This window comes from Schistocerca americana, chromosome 4, assembly GCF_021461395.2.
Source record: "Schistocerca americana isolate TAMUIC-IGC-003095 chromosome 4, iqSchAmer2.1, whole genome shotgun sequence".
NCBI classification, from domain to species: Eukaryota; Metazoa; Arthropoda; class Insecta; order Orthoptera; family Acrididae; genus Schistocerca; species Schistocerca americana.
Genome location: NC_060122.1, coordinates 283,515,558 through 283,541,717, shown reverse-complemented (window position 1 = coordinate 283,541,717; position 26,160 = coordinate 283,515,558). Strand labels below are relative to the sequence as shown.

The window sequence follows — 26,160 nt, the reverse complement described above, 5'->3', positions numbered from 1 at the left end:
AAGGTTATTGACAAGATTACCATGTTGGATGCTGGTTCAGGCAGTGGGATCATCAACTGATCAATGGGTTCTGGGGCTCAGCTTGGCCCTGCCAGCAAGGGAGTGGGTGGAGGTCATGTAGGAGCTGGAAATGTTCGGCCTCCTTGGGCATCTTAGTCTGAAAGATCACCACCTCTATCAATTGTGTGGTGACAAGAGCACTGGTGTTGGTGGGAGCCAAAAGTGAACTAGAGGGTGGAAGTGGTTCCACCTCCACTAGCTCCCATCAATGGTCACTGTCGACTCACTATTAATGCCGAAGACGACAGGTGAGCTTGCAGTAGTAGCAGGCAGGCTGTTGGGCAGATGTGTCTGGGGCATCATTATGTAGATCTTGCTCAGTCGGTAGCTGGGAACTGGATGGGCAAACTGACTTGTAGCGGCCAGAGTTGATTTCATTGCATCAACTAGATGTTCCTGGGTGACTGCAACCTCAAACATTTACCATCCCTTGCTGCCAACGACACTTTGGGTCTACAAAGAGGAACAGACAAAAGTATGAGCCCAGATGTAGGAGTCCACCTGGTAATATGGCTGTGTGCGCAGGAAGATGGACTCGGAGCCGGATGCAGCAGGACAAAGAGGGTTGCAGGATCTGCTCCTGGGTAAAATTTTGGCTGGGCTATGTCCATATATGGGGATGGACTGGTGGGTGGCAAGGAAGCTGGTGAGTGTGTGTCCTCAGAGTTGGCTGTCATCATTATTTTGCGCATCTGCATTTTGAAGGTCCTGACTGTCCACTCAGCTCCTGAATTAGATGCAGGATGGAAAGGTGCATTGGTCAGGTGCACACTACTACTGTGTTAACAAAAATCCGGAAATGCAGATGCTGTGAACTGAGAAACTTTGTTGGAAATCAGGGTGGAAATCTGATGAATAGGACTGGGTGGTAGCTCCTGTGATGATGGTAGCCACTCATGCCACATAGGGACAGTTAGAGAGGGCCTGACGACTAGCAGTCACATTGTTGCCCAAAATGGTCCACACAAGGCAACATGCACTATTTGTCAGGTGTGGTCACCCTGTGGGGGAGGGGGGGGGGGGGGCTGATGGAGTGTGGGCACAGGTCAAGCAATTCTGGATGGTGTGTTCTATAGCTGGGATCAATACCAGGCCAGTACAGATGACACTGCATTACTGCCTGAACTCTGCACAATCCCCAATGTGCAGTGCGGTGGAGCGTTTGGGAGCGGGGCATTGGAGCTACCATCCGGCATTCAGAATCATCCGTAGCGAACAATACAACACTGGTGACAATAAGCCCGTACCGTGATGAAAAACACCCTGCCAGATCGGAGTGCCCTTAGGCAGTTGCCCTGGCCAATCGCAACATACAGCAGACAACACCCTGCAGAGTAGTGGATTACAGCCTGTTTCTGCTGCTACTTTGAGTGCCATGATGGGGAATTCATCAAGGATGTTTAGCTGGCTGGAGTCTAAGGCAAAGCACAGTGTTTCATGTCTGACAAACTCTGCATCTGATCCACACTGCAGAAAAGGCTTCTGTGTTTGAGCGCTGCATGATAGGGCAATAATGGATCTTGTAGTTACACGGGAACAATGCCCACTGTTGCAGCCACTGCACTGTACTATCACGAAGTTTTAAATGGGGGCCAAAAGTGAAATAAGGTTTTTGTTGTCAGTGATCAGGTGGTACTCAATACCAGAGAGATAGACAAGAAACTTCCTGCCGTATGTGATAGCTATCTTTCTCAATTTGTGAATAAGTCCTCTGTGCAGAAACATAATGAGCTGTTCTGTGTCACTGGTGGATTTGTCGGACAGCCTGGCACCAATGCCACAATCTGACACATCAGTGACAAGCTTCAAACATTTGCTGGGATGGACCACTGCTAAACAAGGGGCCGACCTAAGGCACTTTTTAAGATGCTCAAAAGCTTTCTGGCATATTTCTGACCATAAAATTTAATAGCTTTTTTTAGCAAATGATCAGGCTAATGAGAAATCTGGGCTGCATCAGAGACAAATTTTGCCAAATAACTGTGTCCAGGAATGACTGGAGTTCTCCGAGGTTCTTAGGAGCTCATAAGTTAGTGATTGCATCCACAAGATCCTGTGTGGGTGTGGTTACTTGTTTACTTAAGACATATGCCAAATACATTACACTTGGCTCCGAGAAATTGCATTTGTCAAGGCGACAATTCAGACAATAGGCTTGGAGCTGCTGAAACAGCATCTGCAGGTTCCACAGGTGTTTCTCCTGCATGGCCCCGGTAATGAGCAAATCATCTAAATAATTAACACAGTTGAGCATAGTGATGAGTTGCTCAAGGATCTGAAACAACATGGCAGTGCTTGTGACCCCAAATGCCAACATGTTATAAGGATACATGCCAAATGGCATATTAATCACAAAAAACTGCTTCACCTATTCATCTACAGACAACTGAAAGTAGGCGTCAGTGAGATCTTTGAAAAATTATGGCCCCCAGCTAATATGGTCAAAAATACCTCTGGCCTATGAATAGGATACAGATCAACATTTATTTGAATGTTACTGGTGGTCTTCAAATTACAACAAATACGATGTGATCCATTTGGTTTCTTAACTATGACCATGGTCATAGCCAACTGGCTAGACAGTACTGGGGATATAACTCCCATACTCAGCAACCTATCTAGTTCAGGGTTTACTTGCTTGCACATGGTGAAAGACACTGGATGAACTCTATGAAACTCAGGCACTGTAGATCACTTTAAAGATCTGTGGGCCTGGAACCCTGTTTCACAACTTAAAGCACATTCAAAAAATTGTTTATATTGCGCACATAATGTATCAAGTTCTCTGAACGGTAACATGGCAGAAACTAGATTCTCCTGGACCTGAATTTGAAAATCAAAAAGCGCAAAAGTGTCTAAGTCAAAAATGTCAGTTGTCATCCAAGAGTTGACTACTAGCAGGGCTAATTGCCAAGCTACTTTTTTATACTTAGTTTGGACTGCAATCTGACCCCACAATGGGATTGACTGGCCACCGTATATCAGCACTTTGCGCTGAGGGGACGTCAGCTATGGGGAACCATTGAGCCAAAAAGTTTCCTCATTGATCAACCTGTGCTCAACTGAAAAGCTGCCGTTGCTCTATTAATGTTCAGTTGCAACATGAACTCTGCATCCCACTTGCTGCTACTATGCTCATCACATGTTGACACCTGAGGTGGTTGTTGCACACTCGCCAGGGCAGACACTTGCTAGATGCCCCAGTTTCCAGCATACAAAACAGGTGATGCAGAAATGGCAGTAAATTCGTGGGCTGCAATTTAGATGCTACTTGATGCCATGAACTTTTGAGGGACCCTTTGACAATGATGGAGAGAAAACTGGTGTATGAGCTGACACTCACTTTGCCTTTGGGACATGCTGATGGCAGACAAAGTGCTGATGTTTTTGTGCATCTACTGAAGATGAGGGTAATGGATCGCTGATTACTGCACTAACCACTGAATCTTGTGTCACTTGCCTACTGGACGAGTGAGTGCTTGGTAACTCGATGACGAAGTTGATTGGAAGTCATCAGTTGATCATAGAGCACAACAGTGACTAATGCTTCTAAACAATGTTGACACTTGAAGAATTGTGAAACATAGCTTGCACTGATGCAGTTACTTCCTGAGCTTTGGCAAGTTTTAGCACATCACTCAGGATGGGATCAGATAACTCACAAAGTCTTCACACTAACTTCTCTAACAGAAGCAAGGTGTATAACAACATCATGGATGAATGAGCTAGCATACAATGTGATGTACGGTTTACAGGAAAAATCACACTTGCTTGCTACAACTTGCAAGTGAGCAGCCTATGCTGTGTATGTATGCTTACATTGCTTAAAACACTGGTTAAATTTGAGCCTAGTTGTGCTTATGGGTTTGGTGACTGTAACAGTGAAACATTAGAAATGGTCAAACTACTGGGGTTCGAGAGTGGATGTAGTTTTTGCACCACCTTCTACAGTTTATTATTACAAGACAGAGTGCAGACCGATGTCCTGGCTCAGTTACTTGACTTATCTGGCAGTGAAGAACAAAACAATGTGAATAGAGCTCCCAACTCTTGTTTCTCTTGTTGACGACATTGCTGCTGGAGTCCGTTGGTGGTTTCGCAGCAGTTGTAAAATGGCTCTGAGCACTATGGGACTCAACTGCTGAGGTCATTAGTCCCCTAGAACTTAGAACTAGTTAAACCTAACTAACCTAAAGACATCACACACATCCATGCCCGAGGCAGGATTCGAACCTGCGACCGTAGCGGTCTCGCGGTTCCAGACTGCAGCGCCAGAACCGCGCGGCCACTTCGGCCGGCCGCAGCAGTTGTAAAAGCAATTTCTGCTGTTGCTGGTGGTAGTCCCACTGCTGTTCGTGCTGCTGCTCTGAAGCTCCCAGTTGTTGTTGCAGTTGTAGCTGCAACTACTATTGCCACAACTTAAAAAACTCAGGATCCATGACTCAGAGGGATAGTTGCAAAGTGAGAAAGTATTTGTTGCCACTTTTGTATCCTACTATGCATAGATGGAAAACGTTACGTTCAGTTGCACTAGAGGTAATGCAAGGATCGGTGGAACAACAGGTGGTTCCAGAGGTTGAAGACTGCGGAGTTCCTGATGCAAATGGCAAACCAAAAACAAATCCAGACCATATGGAACTGTCCAGAGAGCAATCCAGATCACAAACATAGTACAGGCAAAGTCCAAACTATACTGTTCAACAGAGCATAACTAAAGGCTTCAATCACTAGCGAGAGACTGACTGACACGTGACATACTTGCTTGGCAGTACCTTGCATAGGAGCAAGCTGTGGCTGGAGTATATAGCCTGAGAATCTCTTAACTGTTGCCCACAATGATTCTCGTGCTGGGCGGGGAATCTGAATCACTGTTGGACACTAAAACTCTGCTGTCAATCAAACATTTTATTTCCCAAGGCAGATTGTCAGAGTTTTACAATTACGGATTTCAGTCCTTTCTGTGAAACAGTTACATTCCCTAGCAGGAACTGCAGACGATTTTTACTTCTTGTACTATATCTGTGGGTATCTTTATTGCTCTCAAACTACCTTGAATTGTTGACAACAAATTTCACCAGTGAATAAATGTTGTGTGAGGCTGTGGTTAATATTTCCATTTTCTTACACACTTATCTGCAATACTGTAATATATCCTTTAACCAAGGGGTGTGACTGACAATACTGAGACACACACTTTGCAATAACAACATAATTAAATTGCAAACAGCATCTGACAACCAAAGTCCACACAACATGAAAACGAAAATGTCAGTCCTTGGCAGTGTTTAACAGGTGCACACTAGGATGAAGTCCATAAATGTCAATTTGGTGAGGAGCAGCGATGATAAATAACGACAGCAAGGTGCCATAATGACATGGTCCCACAAGGCGATGAGCTTGTGGCCAGTCACATGCAGATACTGCGAAGCAGTGCGCTCAGGAGTGTCTGAAGGAAGTGCAGTCTCATATTGGGCTCACAGTGAGAGCAAGACAAAACTATCACGGGCAGTGGCAGCAGCAGGCACTGAGTCCGTATCAGAGACTTGTAGTGGCTGTTGGTGAGTGGAGCCTGAAGTATAATTGACACTTGAAGGGTGGAATGCCAATCTAAAATGGCGTCTGTGGAAGAGTACATGCCTGGTTCAGAGACAATTAGGTGCCTGTGACTGCAGCACTGTGTATTGTGACCTCTGTGCCACATATAGGCGCAGGTGGCACTCCCAGCGGCTGAGCGGCTGCAAGAGGATTGGCAGTAAACATATCAGTGATTCTTCTATTGATAAACATCATCAAACATGAGGGTGGGGCCGTACCTGAGCCACAAAATACCCCTGTAAGTATGATGCCTGATGGCTGAATATGCTGGGGTGGCTGAATATGCTGGGGCACAGCCCTGCATACACCACAAATACATGTTTGTGAACACCACACATGATTTCAATTACTTATTTCTGGGCAATGAATATTTTTTGCCTAAGTGAAGAGTGAGTTAGTTCCATGTTTAGTATATCATATTCACAATAATCATTATGATGTAGAACATGTCAATTGAATGAAAAATCAAAGAGAGAATTACAATACTTATACATAAACCACATACACACACACACACACACACACACACACACACACACACACACACACATACTTGTGTGCGCACATTTTTTCAAGAATACCTCTATAGTATAGGTGTGCTTAAGGACAAACAACTTTAACCTTCGTTTGAAAATAGTTTGCCACCTGCCAAACACTTTATTTCAAATAGCACATTATCGAAGTTTTATAGCTGAATACTGTACTCCTTTCTGCATCAAAGTATTAGTATTGTATGTTAACCAGGGGCCTAGAAACGACAGAGAGGCTCCGTCCCCGCCACAGCCGCAGTGGTCCACAACCCCACAGCAACTACTACAGTCCACTTCACCCCTTCGCCGCCCCACACTGAACCACTATTTCAGGGTTATTAAGCAGTTTGGCCCCCGTTGGATCCCCCCAGGGAATGTCTCACACCAGACGAGTGTAACCCCTATGTTTGCGTGGTAGAGTAATGGTGGTGTACACGTGTGTGGAGAACTTGTTTGCACAGCAGTCGCGGACATCGTGTAACTGAGGCGAAATAAGGGGAACCAGCCCGCATTCACAGAGGCAGATGGAAAACCACCTAAAAACCATCCACAGAATGGCTGGGACACCGCACCTCGACACAAGTCCGCCGGGTGGAATGGAAGACATACACTCATGCTTTGTGTAACATACACATTTGAAAAATATGGCAGGTTTTTGTCTATGAAATCCCACAATATGTATATTAAACAAACAAAATCACTCCTTATTGTCAGAATTACTGTTATTTGTATTTTATGGAAAAATTTTGTGGTAAAATGCCTCAACATTCAACACAGATAGTAAGGATTTTTACCCCAGTAGTCTTCAAATATTTGCACTCCTTTTTTCTTCTTCTCTATTACAGTATACACACGTTTGCATGGCAGCCCGAACATATTTTTAATAAGATCTGCTGCAAATCTGCACATGGCTACTGTCGGCGGCTAAGCAATATGTGACACAAACCTGCCTCCTACTTAATGCTGGATCATAGTACTTTTCCATCAGGCCCTCTCTGAATATTAATGAGACCCGTGAGAGATGATCCTTGTGTATCAGATGTCTGTTTCCAAAATTCTTTATGAATTTTCTTATACCCTCTTAAGTGAATTCACATCACTTATAATGGCACTTAGATGTTACCTAGGAAAGAATTATGTGCATAAGCGAGTTTGGTTAAACACACACGAAACAGTAAAGTATTAGTAGAGTCACTAATATCAACTTACCATTGTAAACAGATGAGGTTTTGGCGGCATACTGATTTATAAACACAGACCTGTATCACAACAAACACTATTGCTCATTACCAACATGTCTACACACACTCTGTTGTCAAGGCACTGTAAAAGGAAATACTACCTTGCTCATGCCAATAGCTCTGCACTTACAACTTACACTATCTAGCGACTATGTTTTCAGTTAAGTTTGATTATATCTAGACATAATACCGTACCTTCTCTGTGGCAATAGCATCGTCAAATACTACCTTCAACATCAAAATTAGAATTTTTGGCAGTTACAACCTTTCCCATGGCAATGTCTCAGTTATGCATTTAGTTGCAGTGACAGATATTTCTGTCAACATGCATCTTGGCAGAAACATGTTACATTTGCTATAATTTTCTAGGATGCTACAGAAGTAATAAACAACAGGGAGTTTTGAAGAAGGATACATTTCACAAGACAAAATCTTCAAAGTTTCCATCCTTATCCACAGATATCACTCAAGAAGGGGCATGTTTTGATTATTGTTCACAGTATATAGATTTCTCTCTGTTTAATCTCACTTCAGAGGAAACAAATCAGACATATACCCTGCTGTATGGTAAGTCCCTTTAAACAAGTCCAGAAGAGGTAATGAGTATTTTACTGAAACTACTTGCAATATCTATAATAAGTATGTATTGGCAAAAACAATGGGAAGTATGTGTTATAGCTGAGGCTAGGGATAAATATTTTCAGTTAAGAAAATCTCTAAAAGTTGTACTTGACAACTAAATACCTCAAAACGAGAGCCAAAATGACTAACTGTGGGAAGTGTGTCCACTCCTGAAAAAAGTCAAGGACACTGTTTTCTACAACCTAGGTCTCTCCACATTTCTGTTGATGAAATGATGGTATCATTTCAAGGCCACAGTGATTTCAAACTGTATGTCAGAGGGAAACAAAATCCAGTTGGAATTAAAGTGTTCGTCTTGGTCAGTCCCAATGGAACAGGGTGTGGTTTTGTTTGATACAAAGGCAAAACATAATTTCTCCAGGAGTTGCTTGTGCGCGGCATCAGCAATGCTTCTGCCTTGCTGCTCACAAGATCATTACAGCCTGGCTACATAATTTACAACAGATTTTTTTACGACTGTAAAACTAGCTGATTTGTTATTTGAGAAAGACTTTGGATCTTCAGGGACCATTATGCAAGGCCGGCTCAAGTCAGATAGAGGTCTACAGAAAGGACAAGGGTCCAGAGAGATGCTGGTAAGAAAAGGTCAAAAGTTGTCAATTAAAAAATGGATGGACAAGGTATTGAAGCCAGTGACACATGCTGAAGATGGGTCAAGAAAGAAAATATTTGCATGTTCAGAATCCCACTGTAATTAAAAATTATAATCTCAACAAGGGTGGTGTGGATAAGACAGATAAGTTAATTTCCACTGCCCAGTGTGTGCAATGATTATGAAACGGACAATAGGAGCTATATGCCATATTGCAGATGTTGCAAAGAGAATCAGAAAAATGAAGATTCTGCAACTGAGAGCCTTTAAGACGATACCTGGATGACAGAAATAACAAACTAGGTGATGAAGGGCAACCCGAGATTCAAAGTAAAAATGCAAGATTAGATTAGATTCAGTTTTCGTTCCACAGACCCAAGAATGAAATAGCTCTTGTGGGTGTGGAACTTGTCACAGAGTATAACATAGAAAACATAGAACATCTGCATATAATACTCACTTCCCTTATCATTTGTCAGGAGGTTGTCAATATGTGAACACAGTACAATAAATCGGAACTGTTAATTTTTACAGAATTAATACACTGTCAGAATGAAACATAGTCATGCGCCTTTAATAAATTTATCATACAGAAGATACCCAGTCTTGACTGTAGTGGCCAGTACTGTCACAACTAAATCTAACAGACAGTTTTACTTAAGCTGATCTAACAGTCCCTGTTAAGATGTTCATCTATAGAGTAGGAGTTTCCAATCACAAAGTCTTTCAAACTCTGTTTAAACTGCACTTTATCTGAAACCAAGTTTTTAATGGTTGCTGGCAATTTATTGAAAGTGTGTGTTCCTGAATACTGGATACCTTTTTGGACCAAGATAAGTGATTTTAGGCAAGCCAAGAAGAACATGAGCCTGGTCATCTAAAAGAAGTAAACCAGGATTGGTGCCATCTTCAGAAACCCAAAAGCAAACAGAGCACATACCTAAGACAACTGCAACAAAAACTTTTCAAAAATGTCGTAGAGAGAATTTTAAAAAGCTTTTTAGGGCTAGATGTTTAACTTGTGAAGCATTTTTATGCTTAAATGCACAGCAGAACTGCTTTGCTGCCCTTCATAATAATTAATATGTGCATGTATACGCACTTGTTGAGTTTTTGCTTTGAACTTTGTAATTTTTCAACCACTATAAAGTAATAAAAAAACTACTATATTCCTTCTAGATGATGGCAGAATTATTTCCTACTGTTATAAATTGGACAATGGAAAAACCAGGATGGAATGTAACAATATATGAAAAGGATAGTTGCTACTCGCCATATAGAGGAGATGCTGAGTTGCAGGAAGGCACAACAAAGACTGTTGGAAAGTTAGCTATAGGCCAACAAGGCCTTTATCAAAGGTAGACAACAACATGCACATGCAATTAACACAAACATGATGGCAGTTTCTGACAGTTAGAGCCAGACTGCGAGCAGCAGGGCATTTGGGAGAGGCAACTGGGTGGGAGTAAGGAGGAGGCTACGATGGGAAGGGGGAGGGATAGCAGGGTAAGGGTCAGGGGCTGTAAAGTGCTGCTGAGAGCGTGCAGGGACGAGGTGGAGAATGAGGGATCTAGGTGCAGTCGGGAGGTTAGTTGGAGGGCAGGGAGAGGGGTGGGGTTGCGGAAAAGGACAGAAATAAAAAGACTGTGGGTGCATTGGTGGAACAGAGGGCTGTGTAATGCTGGAATGGCAACAGGGTCCGGGTGGGTAAGGACACTGACTAATGAAGGTTGAGGCCAGGAGGGTTACAGGAACGTAGGATATACTGCAGGGAGAGTTCCCACCTGTGCAATTCAGAAAAGCTGATGTTGGAGGGGAGGATCCAGATGGCACAGGCTGTGAGGCAGTCATTGAAATGAAGGACATCGTGTTGGGCAGTGTACTCAGTAACAGGGTGGTCCAGCTGTTTCTTGGCCACAGTTTGTCAGTGGCCATTCATGGGAACAGACACCTTTATGATTGCCATGTCCATGTGGAATGTAGCACAGTGGTTGCAGCTTAGCTTGTAGATCATATGACTGGTTTCACAAGTAGCTCTATCTTTGCTGGGATAGGTGATGTCTGTGACAGGACTGGAGTAGGTGGTGGTGGTGGTGGTGGTGGTGGTGGGAGGATGTATGGGACAGGTCTTGCATCTAGGTCTATTACATGGATATGAGCCATGAGAAAAGGGGCTGGGAGGCAAGGGTTCTGTATGGATGGACAAGGATATTGTGTAAGTTCGGTGGGTGGTGGAATACCATTGTGGGAGGGGTGGGAAGGATAGTGGGCAGCACATTTCTCATTTCAGGGTACGGTGAGAGGTAGTCGAAATCCTGTTGGAGAATGTAATTCAGTTGCTCCAGTCCTGGGTCATACTGAGTCACGAGGGGAACGCTCCTCTACGTCAAAAAGATGGGTCCTTGAATGCAAAGATAAGGCATGGGAGATCTGTTTTTGATTGGAAGGGTAACTACTACCTGTAAAGGCCTCAAGTGAGACCCACGGTATACTTGAAGAGGGATCTCTCTTCACTACAGATTCAATGGCCATGGATGGCTAGGCTATATGGAAGGCACTTTTTGGTATAGAATGGATGGTAGCTGTCAAAAGTGGAGGTATTGCTGGTGGTTGGTAGGTTTGATATAGACAGAGGTACTGATATAGCCATCTTTGAGGTGGAGGTCAACATCAAGGAAGGTGGCTTGATGGGTTGAGTAGGAACAGGTGAAGGTGTTGAGGTTCTGGAGGAATGTGCATAGAGTGTCCTCATGCTCAATCCAGATCACCAAGATGTCATCAATAAATCTTAACCAGGTGAGAGATTTGGGATTCTTGGTATTTAGGAAGGATTTCTCTGGGTGGCCAATGAATAGGTTGGCATAGGATGGTGCCATGTGGGTGCCCATAGCCATACCCCAGATTTGTTTATAGATAAAGCCTTCAAAGGAGAAGTAATTGTGGGCGAGGATATAATTGGTATGGCAACTAGGAAGGAGGTGGTTGGTTCGGAATCTATTGGGCATTGGGAAAGGCAGTGTTCCATATCGGTAAGGCCATGGGCGTTGGGGATGTTAGTGTTAAGGGAGGTGCACCCGACTGCACCTAGCTGCTCCACTCTCCACCTTGTCCCTGCACACTCCCAGCAGCACTTTACCGTCCCTGACCCCTACCCTGCTATCCCTCACCCTCCCCACCACAGCCTCCTCCTTACCCTCGCCCAGTTGCCTCTCCCATAATGCCCTGCTGCTTGTGGTCTGGCTCTAGCTGCCAGAGTCTGTTGTCATGTGTGTGGTAATTGTGTTTGCGTGAGTTTGTGTGTGTGTGTATGTTGTCTACATTTGACAAAGGCCTCGTTGGCCGAGAGCTAACTTCCTGACAGACTTTTTGTTGTGCCTTCCTGCGATTCAGCGTCTCCGCTATATGGTGAGTAGCAACTATCCTTTTCATATATTGTTATAAATGGGAAACATCCTTAACAACATCCATTAATCTACTCATTAAAATTAATGAATAGCTTAGAATTTACTGGAACCTGAAGTATAGTATACTATACTTGCAATGAATTTGTTCCTATATGGTTCATGTATGTTCTTTTTAAAATATTAAAAAAATATATCAGCACTCAGGAGGATATGGCAATACAAGAAACAAAGAAAACTTTAATCTTCTGAACTGCCACATCAGTGGATGAATTCATACATGACGATCTGGCAATTTGAGTTGGGAATTGCAAATGTGGGTCATGAGATGCGTAAGTCACAATTAGTTTATCTATGTGTCAGTTATTTTAAATTGTTAACCAACTGCATCCCATGGACTTTAACACAGAGGGTTCCATTTAGTTCAGGGTGTTTACTTCTGGTGCTAAAGGGTCATTATTGCCGATTTGAAATAGCATGAGTCTATGTTAACCACTTGTAGCTTTGCTCAGCTATAATATGAGCTGTGTCTGCTTATGTTGAATTGAGACACTGAATTAGTACGTTTGCATCATTTGTAAATTTTACAGTTTCTGAACCAATCTTTTAAGTTATTGGAAGGTAATTATGTAGGTTAAGAATAAGGATGGGCTCTGTACCAATCCCCGAGGGACCTCACATTTTATATTCCCCCTTGTGAGGACAGTTTCATGCCTGTGACACAGTCTGTCAACGAGGCATCTCTGCTTTTTGGTATGATGATTCTATGTAACAAAGAGAGATGACATTAATGACATATCACACACAGTAGAATTTTGTGATATACCTGTTTAAAGGCTTTAGCAACATCACAAAATACAGGATTATTGGCCATTATTTTTGTTCTATCAGGACTTCATTTGTGGGCCGTTCTTTGTGGAGAATCTTCCATGAAAGCCAAACAGACAGGCAGTTAACAAGATATTCACAGGAAAATGAGTTAGTATAGACAACAAAATTCAAAATACCAGGTAAAGTGAAGTAGGTCTGTGGTCAGAGGAGTTTTATAGATGGGTGTATTACTACAGCATGTTTAAGCCTGTCAGGAAATACGCCTTGAGACCCTTATTACAAAGGTAGCTAAAAGATAGTCAACATAGTACAAAATTTCCATTTTCTTGATCAAAACACTATGACAGCTAGCACAACCACTTTCTTACAGCACAGATGAATTTTTTAATCTTATTACATGTTACATTTTTCAAACTGTCTGTTAGTGACACATGCATTGCCTGCACAACTACATACACTACTGGCCATTAAAATTGCTACACCAAGAAGAAATGCAGATGATAAACGGGTGTTCATTGGACACATATTACACTAGACCTGACATGTTATTACATTTTCACGCAATTTGGGTGCATAAATCCTCAGAAACCAGTACCCAGAACAACCACCTTTGACTGTAATAACGGCCTTGATACGCCTGGACATTGAGTCAAACAGAGCTTGGAAGGTGTGTACAGGTACAGCTGCCCATGCACCTCCAATGCGATACCACAGTTCATCAAGAGTAGTAAGTGGCGTATTGTGACGAGCCAGTTGCTCGGCCACCATTGACCAACCAGACGTCTTCAATTGGTGAGAGATCTGGAGAATGTGCTGGCCAGGGCAGCAGTCGAACATTTTCTGTATCCAGAAAGGCCCGTACAGGACCTGCAACATGCGTTCGTGCATTATCCTGCTGAAATGTAGGGTTTCGCAGGGATCAAATGAATGATAGAGCCAAGGGTCGTAACGCATCTGAAATGTAACGTCCACTGTTCAAAGTGCCGTCAATTCAAACAAGAGGTGACCGAGCCGTGTAACCAATGGCACCCCATACCATCACGCCGGATGATACGCCAGTATGGCGATGACGAATTCACACTTCCAATGTGCGGTCACTGCGATGTCGCCAAACACGGATGTGACCATCATGATGCTGGAAACAGAACCTGGATTCATCCGAAAAAATGACATTTTTTCATTCGTGCAGCCAGGTTCGTCATTGAGTACACGATCGCAGGCGCTCCTGTCTGTGATGCAGCGTCAAGGGTAACCGCATCCATGGTCTCCGAGCTGATAGTCCATGCTGCTGCAAACATCGTCGAACTGTTCATGCAGTTGGTTGTTGTCTTTGAAACGTCCCCATCTGTTGACTCAGGGATCAAGACGTGGCTGCACGATCCGTTACAGCCATGAGCATAAGATGCGTGTCATCTCGACTGCTAGTGATACAAGGCCGTTGGGATCCAGCACGGCGTTCCGTATTACCCTCCTGAACCCACCGATTCCATATTCTGCTAACAGTCATTGGATCTCGACCAACGCGAGCAGCAATTTCGCGATACAATAAACCACAATCGCGATAGGCTACAATCCGACCTTTATCAAAGTCGGAAACGTGATGTTAAGCATTTCTCCTCCTTACACGAGGCATCACAACATTGATTTACGAGGCAACGCCAGTCAACTGCTGTTTGTGTATGAGAAAGCGGTTGGAAACTTTCCTCATGTCAGCACGTTATAGGTGTCGCCACCGGCGTCAACCTTGTGTGAATGCTCTGGAAAGCTAATAATTTGCAAAGCAAAGCATCTTATTCCTGTCGGTTAAATTTCGCGTCTGTAGCACGTCATCTTCGTGGTGTAACAATTTTAATGGCCAGTAGTGTATAACCCACCTTTATTTGGTTGTTTGTTGCTACACACAACATTCTTTGCCAGAATGAGAATGTAATAATTGAATTTGGCCATCCCTGTCAATTAGATTTGGCTACAAAGACAAAAATATAAATTGCAAATGGTGATTCAGTCAGTCTCTATTCAGAGAGAATTTACAGGATGAACAAGGGGTGGAAATTTACGAAGGATACCCAGCAGATGTGGAGTTTAATGATTTCATAAAAATATTCAAACAATACTACAAATCTAGTTTTCCACTAGAAAGGGTCAGGGATGACAACAGTGGAAGGCAAGAGAAATGATAGGCAAAATATGGAATTGAGCTGTCTAGTGGCAACAAAAAGTTTTATTTAATACAGAGGATAGCTCTAACTAAGACTTGAATCTGCACTATGAGCAGCGTTGCAAAATTGTCCATCATATCATTAAAAAAGTAAAACCACACATTATGCACAAAAAAATCAAAATCCCAAGAAAAAACCAATTGCTCACTTAATTGAGTTAATTCTTCCTAACAATAAGTCAAAACATGGACCAAAAATGAGCTATCAAAAGGAGACTTATTTACATAGCTATTGCATTCTCCATCAGGCAGTTTTGCCAAATCAGCTATCAGAGACATCATAAAAATCTTTAGATTTATCAAAAGCAGTAACTCTTCTGCCCATGATCTTATTTCACCCAAACTACTGAAATCCTGTGCTGACTTGATAGAACCACTCTTCAGCATGGAACAGTATGGATACTTCACAGGGTAAACATGTGGACATGTTACATAATTTCATATATATTAAATCTCCCTTGATCCAGAGTTCTGGCTAACTTTTCAGAACTCTACCCATTTTCCTAAACCTCTCCAGTCCTTTTACTTCACCCCTCTTCCTCCCCCTTCAACGCTTCTGTCAGAAAAACAAGCCACTGGCTCCAAAAGCCATCAACACACAAAGGAATTAATGACATTATCTGCCAGTGGGCATTGACTTAAATCAATGAAGAAAGCTGGAAGTTTGTGGAGGACAGGGATTCAAATTCAGATATTCCACTTACTAGGCAGGTGCGCTGACTACTGTGCCTTCCGGACACAGTGGTCATCACAACTGCATGGACTACCCCAGCATGCCTCCCATCAGATTCAAATTCTCTACTTGTCCACACACTGCTAATGTAGGATCCCTTGCCCATTATCCTTATTACTCGCTCTATTTCACTGATTCCCATAAGAGTTTGAGTGCAGTGTGCGTCTGACTGATAATATTTGCCAGATCTTTGTTACAAGTTGTTCCATTTCACTGTATTGTAATCACTTAATTTAAATTCGACCTTTACTCTTTGATGAACAATGAGAGATGAGCTGTTTTGGGAAATATGATTTTGTAACTACCGTGTGTGGAAACATTATGTTAGTCTTCGAACACTGATTGTTAGCAAGTGTACTGTTTCACAGACAAATTACCTTGATGGGTGGTAGAACACACACATCTATATGTTTTAAAACATTATTAATCAGTTTTAGCCTTAAATGCTGGAGTATCTTCTTTATCATGTTTTGACCTGCTGATGAGAATGCTTTGCATCTTTTCATTCAATACCATCCTACGGCATAATGTTCTGGAGTAACACAATATCAAAAAAGTATTCACTCTACAGAAATATGTAGCAAGAACATTGTGTAATTTAATATCTGAACATCTTGCAAAAGCCCTTACATGCACCCAGGGATTCTTATACTTACCAGCTTCTCTCCCTAACACTATTTGTGTTTAATAACAGAAGTTAATTAACAATGAACTGTCCTATTACAATCACAATACTTGAAATAAAAATAATTTCCATATAAAACAGCCCCCCCCCCCCTTTGTCGGGTTCAGAATGGAATGTTATTTTCTAAAGCAAAGAAATAAAAAGTGTCTTATTAGCCACTTTTATAATTTATCGGAATATCAGAGCTCAGGACTATCTTGTTTGTGGTATTAACCCTTTCCTCTCCAATGGCGTGTGGCACTCGACATTGTAAATTTTGTTTTCCACTATGATGTCAAGCCTCATTCAACACAATTTTTTGTAGCTCTCGTATGCTCCATTCTTTAATCTGACCATGCTGCATAGTACTGCCATCTGGGGAAGCCCGCATTAACTCAGTGTTGGACTGTAGCAGTTGTATTGAGAGAGAGGATGTAATTATTATGTCAATTTGGTAGGTGGGAAATGGCTAGTTCTTCACGCACAGTCATTTCTGAGGAAGAGATGTGGAGCTTTTAGAGGAATGTGTAAGTGGAAATGGCATTGACACTGATTCTGCTGATGACTGACTTATTTCTAAACTATTAGACTGAAATGATGATGGAAACAGTCCACCCTGAAGAGCTTCAAAAACTATCACACAATGAAAAAAATTGTATTGCAATACTTATGTAAATATATTTGCCTAGAAGTGCAATTTTTGTTTTAATGTACACCCTAACTGTTGGTCAGGGGCCTCATTGTTTCCACAAAGAGACTAGCACAATCTTCTGTGGCCCAGGCAGCGGAAATTTATTTAGAGTGCACAGGGACAATTTGTGTCTGCATTACGCAGTGGAAAGGGTTAAGAGTAAAACAGCAGCTGATAACTGCAGGAGGCAGAACAGTATTTTTTTCTTTTTATTTCATATCTATTTTTTCCAAAGTAACAGATTTCCTCTTAATATACATGTATGTATAAGGTGATACAATGTTCTTCTGATTATTCATGTATGGAATATTTGTGTTAAAAAAAAAAGATGCATCACATACACGGGGACTGGCAGTGTGGGTTGCCAAACACTTGGGCTGGCGGATGCAAAGTCAGACTGGCAGTGGAAGATGACTGCGACTGCATGCTCAGACATGGACCACCGACTCTGCTGCTACTACTCATCCAACAGACATTGTTCTGTATACATGTTTGAAAATATCTTGATTATTTGTGTTTTTCGATTCAGGCATCCCTCCCCCCCCACCCCCCTTCCCCCTGCCTCCTCCCATGTTACCCCAAATAATCGGGAGTATACTGTATAAAGAAATCTAGGAATAATTCAAACAATCAACAGCGTGAGTACATTAGCACTATCCACGCGCATGCGTGCATGTACACTCTCTCTCTCTCTCTCTCTCTCTCTCTCTCTCTCTCTCTCTCTCTCTCCCTCCCCTGAAGTCATCTGCGAAGGCTCCAGGAATGGATGGATGGATGAATAAATAAATAAATCTATGAGCTCCAAATAACTTTAGACAATTACAACACCTACATTTGGTGGCTTTAATTTCAAAACATCTATTTCCTTTTCCTTCCTTTGGTTTCATTCCTTCATCCACTGAAGACGGATCTCTGATTCAGATCACTCAAATTTCTCTTAAACTACACCTTTTGTCTTTTCTAGTTCAATTTCTTTGGCAAGCAGAATTAAATTAAAAAATTGCTCAGAAGATACACTGATAGCGTCTTATGAAAGGGCTTCACATCTACACTGAAAAAACCTTCTGTATTGTGGAAAACAACTTACGTTTATTTATATTCATATTTACTAATCAATGAAAGAACAATTTATATATTTAATGTACATACCTTTGTAACAATGAAATCATAAAATGTGTAGTGATGAGGTAAAATCAGATCCTCTTTCACATACATCAGTTGATCAGCAGTAACCGTCTTTAACTCACTGAATTCCTTGCGAAGCAACTCCAAGCATCTCTGTAGAAACTGGTATATAGAATTTCCTGCAATAAAGTAGCTACTTTGACATGTCACACCAGCAATATCACAAAAATGTTAGAGTAATTCAGAACTTAGTGAATAAACTGGAATGACAAATAAAAGATAGGACATGACACTAGGATTTGAAAATATATCAAATATCTCTCTTCATCAATATTGTTCTCTTTGTAGCTACTACGAGGGTTGGTCAGAAAGTAATGCCTCCTTTTCTTTCTTTTTACTTTACAAGAAAAGTAAATGCTGTAGGATAACAGCTATAACATTAACAATTAATTTGTCACTTTTCAATATAATCACCATCTTCATCCAAAGTTTTTTTTCCACCTTGAAACAAGAGTATGTATACCTGTGCAGTAAAAATCATGGTCCTTATATCCAGCATACACAAATCTTGGAGTAGCCTAGTTTTCAATAATGGCCATCACACTGCCTCTACCAATGGATAACAGGTGATATATTTCATCTGTTGTTACCCAGCACTCACTGTGTATGATTCAATTGACATGTTGGATGTTGTGTAAAGTCACTGTAGTTGCTGGCTAGTTGCTCCGTGTTGCATCAGTCAACGGGATTTGCCGTTCTACTTCTCTACAGCAATGAACACTGTCTACATGATGACATCCACTGTAACATTTCCAAACATCATCTTCAGCCTTTCATGAATGTAACATGGCATTTCACCTTCTGCAGTAAGGAACTCAATCACAGAACATGTCAATGCCATAGGTTTTCTGAACTTGTATTGTGCTCCCATCAGTTGATGTAGGATGCTGGCTTTGGCACAGATTACAGAAGAGGGTTTGCAAAAGTGTGCCAAATTCATGGTTTAAAAATGGTGAATGTTTGGTGCTCTGCAGCTTGTAAATATTTTCTGGAGGAGAGTTCAGGCTTCTAGAAGATGCCTTTTGCCATTTATACAATTATTTAAAATGTTTCTGGCACCTTTTTAACTAAAGTATTTTCAAGAGTAAAACATATTTTTTAAGGGCTGAGCTTCAAGGTTAATTTTAAATATTACTTTAGTTCTTTGATCGATAACAAATTTTAAAATAATGACAGAAAGTATAATCATCCTTCCAAGAAATTGATGCAAGGTGAATTATTGAGCAATTTCTTTGTCCTGAATTTCAGAATTTCTTGGTCACTCAATAAACATGACACACCTGTAGTAGAACTTCAGCAAACTGCGAAACGTAATGAGTACATGCACAAAATTGTATCAATGCGATCATATTGGCTCATCCATTCACAACAGCAGCTGTAACATTTACTAACTTTTCTTTCAAACTAATTCTAGAAATTGACAACAGAATGCAGCACCAGGCAAGAGGCAGGTCGTGAGATGTTCATACATTGTTCTCACATGAAATGAGTCAAGTTTTCGCTTTGGCTTGGTCTCCGAAGTGTTACAAAATTAATGATAACTACATCACCAACTTAATGAAGGAGAAAAAATAGGAGGCATTAATTTCAAACTGGTCCTAATATATGCTTACCCTCTCTAACAGCTCACCTATCATTCTCATTCACACAACAGTTGAAGTCAGTCTTATGCACACATCTTGTGTGAAAATAGCACCATTGTCTACATTAATCCAATGTTTCTTATCTTTTCATTAATGTTGCAGTCACGTTTCGTATTCCATCTGAGCTTTGAGTTTGAAACTTGTGCTAATGGAATGCGTCAGCTATCTACACATGCACGAACATATGTTTAAAATAAAAGCATTAATATTTTGTCTATTGCTTGTTTTACAACACTGTTATTAGACATCCACCTAAAATACAAGCTGAAATGAAGTGGAACCTATGGCAGTATATTCAAAATGGGTGTTACAGCACTGGACAAATTATTCAAAACAAAATTTTCATCCATAGTTCATTTTAATGTCTTTCAATACTTCTTTAATGAAATGTCTTTGTTACATAACACAAAGAAATTAGATAACTACTCAAAACGAACCAATAATTAAAAAAAATAAAGTTTTTATCACAGAAGCAATTGCTAATTATGTATCTGATTTGTATCAATATTTTTGCTGAATGCTGATAAGAAATAGCATACATATTTAGAATTTTTATATGAAATTCAATCAGCACATGAAATCAGTGTTAGGAAGGTGAATGAAACTTATTTGTTGAAAGGATTTTGGGAATATGTAGTGTAACTTTTAAGGACAGCATGTGCAATTTACTAGTTCAGCCTACACTATAGTGCTGCACCATTATTACCATGTGGGCCTACCAGATGACAAAATAATTGACACATGCTGCTATAACTGTTAATAGGTTGGTGACCTCAAATGAAAGTGTAAGGGGGGTTGTTGTTGTTGTGGTCTTCAGTCCTGAGACTGGTTTGATGCAGCTCTCCATGCTACTCTATCCTGTGCAAGCTTCTGCATCTCCCAATACGTACTGCAACCTACATCCTTCTGAATCTGCTTAGTGTATTCATCTCTTGGTCTCTCCCTACGATTTTTACCCTCCACGCTGCCCTCCAATACTAAATTGGTGATCCCTTGATGCCTCAGAACATGTCCTACCAACCGATCCCTTCTTCTTGTCAAGTTGTGCCACAAACTCCTCTTCTCCCCAATCCTATTCAATACTTCCTCATTAGTTACGTGATCTACCCATCTAATCTTCAGCATTCTTCTGTAGCACCACATTTCAGGGGCTTCTATTCTCTTCTTGTCCAAACTATTTATCGTCCATGTTTCACTTCCATACATGGCTACACTCCATACAAATACTTTCAGAAATGACTTCCTGACATTTAAATCTATACTCGATGTTAACAAATTTCTCTTCTTCAGAAACGCTTTCCTTGCCATTGCCAGTCTACATTTTATATCCTCTCTACTTCGACCATCATCAGTTACTTTGCTCCCCAAATACCAAAACTCATTTACTACTTTGAGTGTCTCATTTCCTAATCCAATTCCCTCAGCATCGCCCGACTTAATTCGACTACATTCCACTATCCTCGGTTTGCTTTTGTTGATGTTCATCCTATATCCTCCCCTCAAGACACTGTCCATTCCGTTCAACTGCTCTTCCAAGTCCTTTGCTGTCTCTGACAGAATTACAATGTCATCGGCGAACCTTAAAGTTTTTATTTCTTCTCCATGGATTTTAATACCTACTCCGAATTTTTCTTTTGTTTCCTTTACTGCTTGCTCAATATACAGATTGAATAACATCGGGGAGAGGCTACAACCCTGTCTCACTCCCTTCCCAACCACTGTTTCCCTTTCATGTCCCTCGACTCTTATAACTGCCATCTGGTTTCTGTACAAATTGTAAATAGCCTTTCGCTCCCTGTTTTTACCCCTGCCACCTTCAGAATTTGAAAGAGATTATTCCAGTCGACATTGTCAAAAGCTTTCTCCAAGTCTACAAATGCTAGAAACGTAGGTTTGCCTTTTCTTAAGGGGGGTGCCTAGAGAATTAAAATGCAAATCATTTGGTCATAAGTGATGTTGTAAAATTATGTTCTGAAAATTTACACAACTGGCATTTGAGCTAGACTGTACAATAATTCTTTTATATTTGTCACATATATCATGTAAGGATCATGAGACTAACAAGGGAATACATTAAACGTATTCACAACTGCTAATAAGGGCAACCACCAGCTGTAGAATGGAATGATAACAATGAAAATTTGTGCCGATCCGGTACTCAAACCTGGATTTCCTGCTTATCATGAGCAGTTGCCTTACCATTTGGCTATCCGTGCATGACTCACAGCAAGACCAAACTTCCTTATGTCATCAAACATGCGTCTACAACCTGTACTCGTCCATCATGTATATTCCCGTACAGGCCAGATATTGTACTTTAAAGTTGCTTGCCTGGTATCGGCAGAAAAATATGGTATTGCAGTACCTGTGTTATTCTGATTATGATGCAAAGTTCCTTTGGACATGCATGCATGTTTAAAGGAACAGGCACTGCATTATAAAATACATTAAATGTATTCACAATTGCAAATAAGGGCAACCACCAACTGCAGGATGGAATGACGACAATGAAAATTTGTGCCGGACTGGAACTCGAACCTGCATTTCCCGCTTATCGCAAGCAGTCACCTTACCATTTGGCTATCTGTGCATGACTCACAGTCAGACCAAACTTCCATATGCCATCAAACATACTTCTACAACCTGTACTTGTATGTCCATTATGTATAATGCAGTACAGGTAGTCGCCGCAGTGCGTGTTCCTCTGAACATGCATACATGTCCAAAGGAGAAGGAGGAGGAGGAGGAAGATATTAGTGTTTAACGTCCCGTCGACAACGAGGTCATTAGAGACGGAGCGCAAGCTCGGGTGAGGAAAGGATGGGGAAGGAAATCGGCCGTGCCCTTTCAAAGGAACCATCCCGGCATTTGCCTGAAGCGATTTAGGGAAATCACGGAAAACCTAAATCAGGATGGCCGGAGACGGGATTGAACCGTCGTCCTCCTGAATGCGAGTCCAGTGTGCTAACCACTGCGCCACCTCGCTCGGTACATGTCCAAAGGAACTTTGCATTGTAATCAAATAACACAGGCATGGCAATAACTACTATACCATATCGTATCGTATCGTAACAAGATAATGGTCCTATCTGATACGTCATTACCTAACCTTAAATTTTTCATACAAGAAGAATATACTGAAAGAAATGCACCGTCAAAATTTTAGCTGCTAAGGGCACTTCAAGTATCGTTTTTTAAAAAACATTAAAGTTATTCATTTTTGCAACATGAAGAACCATTTATAACAGTGGTCTGTGCAGCCCTTCCTGCCTGGTACGCTATTCGGAGCCATGAGGAGAATGTAATGTCATGTAACTCAAATTTCAAAGTGCACACATGTGAATTTTAAGCACTTAAACCTCACCAAAAATGTCTAAAATCATTAATTTTTTTAAATAACTTGCACTTCATATTGTCATCTAAACTATTGCAGATGTAATTGTTACAAAAGTGACTAGCAGAGGAAAGAAAATCAAGGCAGTGTACTTCCATCAATCAGGACTTTAATATGTTGTCAAGAAATATTTCATAACAATATCTGTAGCAATCTCTTATGATAATTTTTGAATACGGTATATTTTACTAACAATGAGATAGTTCCTCGATTATTTCCAGAAGTCATCAAAATATGGGAAGTGTGTTCTGGATGATGAAAACAAACACTTTCTTTACAGCAGGCACACCTCACAAAAGAAACATTAATGCATTTAGGCACATCACAGTAACTATTAGTTTTATTTAGGCAGAAGTGGGATGGAGTAAGAAATGGTCATGGCCATTGTTCTGCATATTGCACTGCATGCTAGGCATAACTTAGCAAATTCATAAAACCTGTTGATGCAAATTCACAATTCACAAATGACTGACGTTTAACCACACTATTCTGCTGATAAACCTAAAATAACAAAGAACTATCAGAAATTATACTGTCCAATAATTTTCTACAAAATGCTTTAAAGTGTCAAAAAATTTCATTATCAAGTAGGTGAATCTTATGTACCTTCTTAAGACAGATGTCATGTTATGTCCAGGCCAAGAGTCCAACAAATTATTTGTTGTAACTGGTAAGTAGTAGTTCTGGATGTAGTGCAGAAAATTATCCTCTTCCATTTTTTTGCATTTTTGCAACCAAACAGTCATTTTTTTAAATTTTTGTCCTAATTTCCCTCGACATTCCTGAAGAGACTCATAAAGCTGCAGAAAAAGTAACCCACTGATACTTATCACTGACATCGGTGTATATGAGTGCGCAAACCACATTGTCTTTCTTCCACTTGAGACAAAGTGCAGTTTGCATGCAGTTCTTGCACAGTTCTTGGCTTTATACACAGTATTTTAGGGGGTAACAAGAAGTTTTGTCTTTATGTAAACTACAAATTTCTCAACAGAATTACCTATTAAACACATCTCTACACATTTACTTGAAGTAAACTTCATAATTTTGCAACTTCATTTTCCATATAATTTCCTGAATCTGTTTAATTAGGTCAAGGAAACCTGCAAATCAGTAATGTTAATCTCACTTGCATTTCACAGGGCCTCTAATGTAGATCGCTCTGGGTAACAGTGCGTAGATTCTCAGAAGCAGTTCTAAATTTTTCAAGTAATTTTTCTTCAACAATTCTGAGAGTTCCATTTTGGTGTATATTTTGTATGCCATGTAATGCTTTGTGCCTTTTATACAACTCACTTTCAAGTTTTACAAAACAGAACTGGCTTTGGGCACTGCTTGACTTTAAGCGTTTTCTCCCTCCTTCATTAACCAAAAAATTTACAGAATTTTCTGTGTCACTGAAAGCTATTAACACCTATATTTTCTGCAGACTAGAGAGACACTGAGATTTTGTTTTGGACATTAATTACCACAACATTCATTGTTCAAACCACAATTCACTATATCATTTGTTATTTACTGTTTCTTCTAATGTTTCCATAATTTCTAACAAAATGTTAGACATAATTTGAATGACTGTCTAAGAAATCAACTAATAAGTAACTAGGTCTTCTGTAGAAGTAGGTGATTTCAACTGCATACCACATGCTTCATATTTAATCTCCGCAAAATTGAAAACATTACTTGGATTCCACATTACTGTGAAAGTCTGGAATCTATGCAAAGCAAATGCTATTAGCTAGCATATATGAAGAAATCAGATGGGAAATTAATTCAATTTTATCTCCATTGTTAACACTTATCGACCTGCAAAGGCTACTGCTGTTTATTATGGATATCAAGTGAATTGCAAATTCCAGCAAACAGTAGCTGTGAACAACAGTGCCAGAGATACTGTCAGGGAAACTGAAATAAAATTATGATCACATTGTGCCATGTTACCGGTTTACATTGTGCCACAACCAGAGCTATGCACCCACTGTGTTGCGTACACACTGTTGCAGCTATGGCAAGGGTGTACATCCCTCCAACCACCTAGCAAGCTACAAATTTGGCAGTTTTCAACATTGTTTTTAAATGCTTGCAGTGAGTCTTAGCATCTAAAGTTTTGACAGTGTGTGTGTCTGTGTGTGTGTGTGTGTGTGTGTGTGTGTGTGTGTGCTCTCTTCCTGTATAAATAATTTCTGGACGGGTTTCAGCATGTCAGATTGGACAGACCTCCTGTAAGATAAGAAAATTTATGGGGCATACAGTATGTCATTTTTCACCCACTTCAAATGCAAATGGTATAGTACAGGGCTAATACTGATATAATTTGCTCTCTACCATGCACTGCACAACAGCTTGCAGCATTTATATATGCTAGTTACAGAGGACTGAAGTCAGCTGCTGTGCCTATACTTGATCACAGAGCACACAATGTAATGTAATACTGGTTGCTATTGATGGCAACTATACTGACAAGACACTGTAGTAAATCCAGGAAAGAGCAGGAGGCATAGCAATCCTGGTATACAAGCAAAAGAAAAGAAGTCAGAAATAGCATAAAACTCAGGGCACAGACATAAACGGTATGGTAAGTGACAGCAAATCTTAGACTAGTTGAGGTTTAATTCGTATGTTTACATTTACGCATTGGGTTACACAAAAAACACCATTAAATGACTAAATACCAAGCAGTCACACTTAGGCATGTGAGACTGATAGCAAGAGACAGTGCACGAGGTTCTAACCATAAGAT

General features: G+C 40.8%; 1 protein-coding gene across 2 annotated transcripts in view; it reads right to left on the bottom strand.

Moving 5' to 3' along the window:
• LOC124613908 (protein FAM50 homolog) overlaps positions 1–26,160 on the bottom strand; it is a 103,969-nt gene that overhangs the window by 6,587 nt on the left and 71,222 nt on the right. Inside the window, exons 6-7 of one of the 2 annotated variants that reach the window (XR_006979652.1) lie at positions 18,348–18,502; positions 7,132–7,308 (exon numbers count right to left, since the gene is read on the bottom strand). Coding sequence is in view for 1 of the 2 variants with exons in the window: in XM_047142659.1 (XP_046998615.1) it covers positions 18,348–18,502 (155 nt within the window). In the remaining variant the exon portion in view is untranslated. The remainder of the gene's footprint in view (positions 1–7,131; positions 7,309–18,347; positions 18,503–26,160) is intronic. The other variant, XM_047142659.1, reaches the window with a different exon arrangement.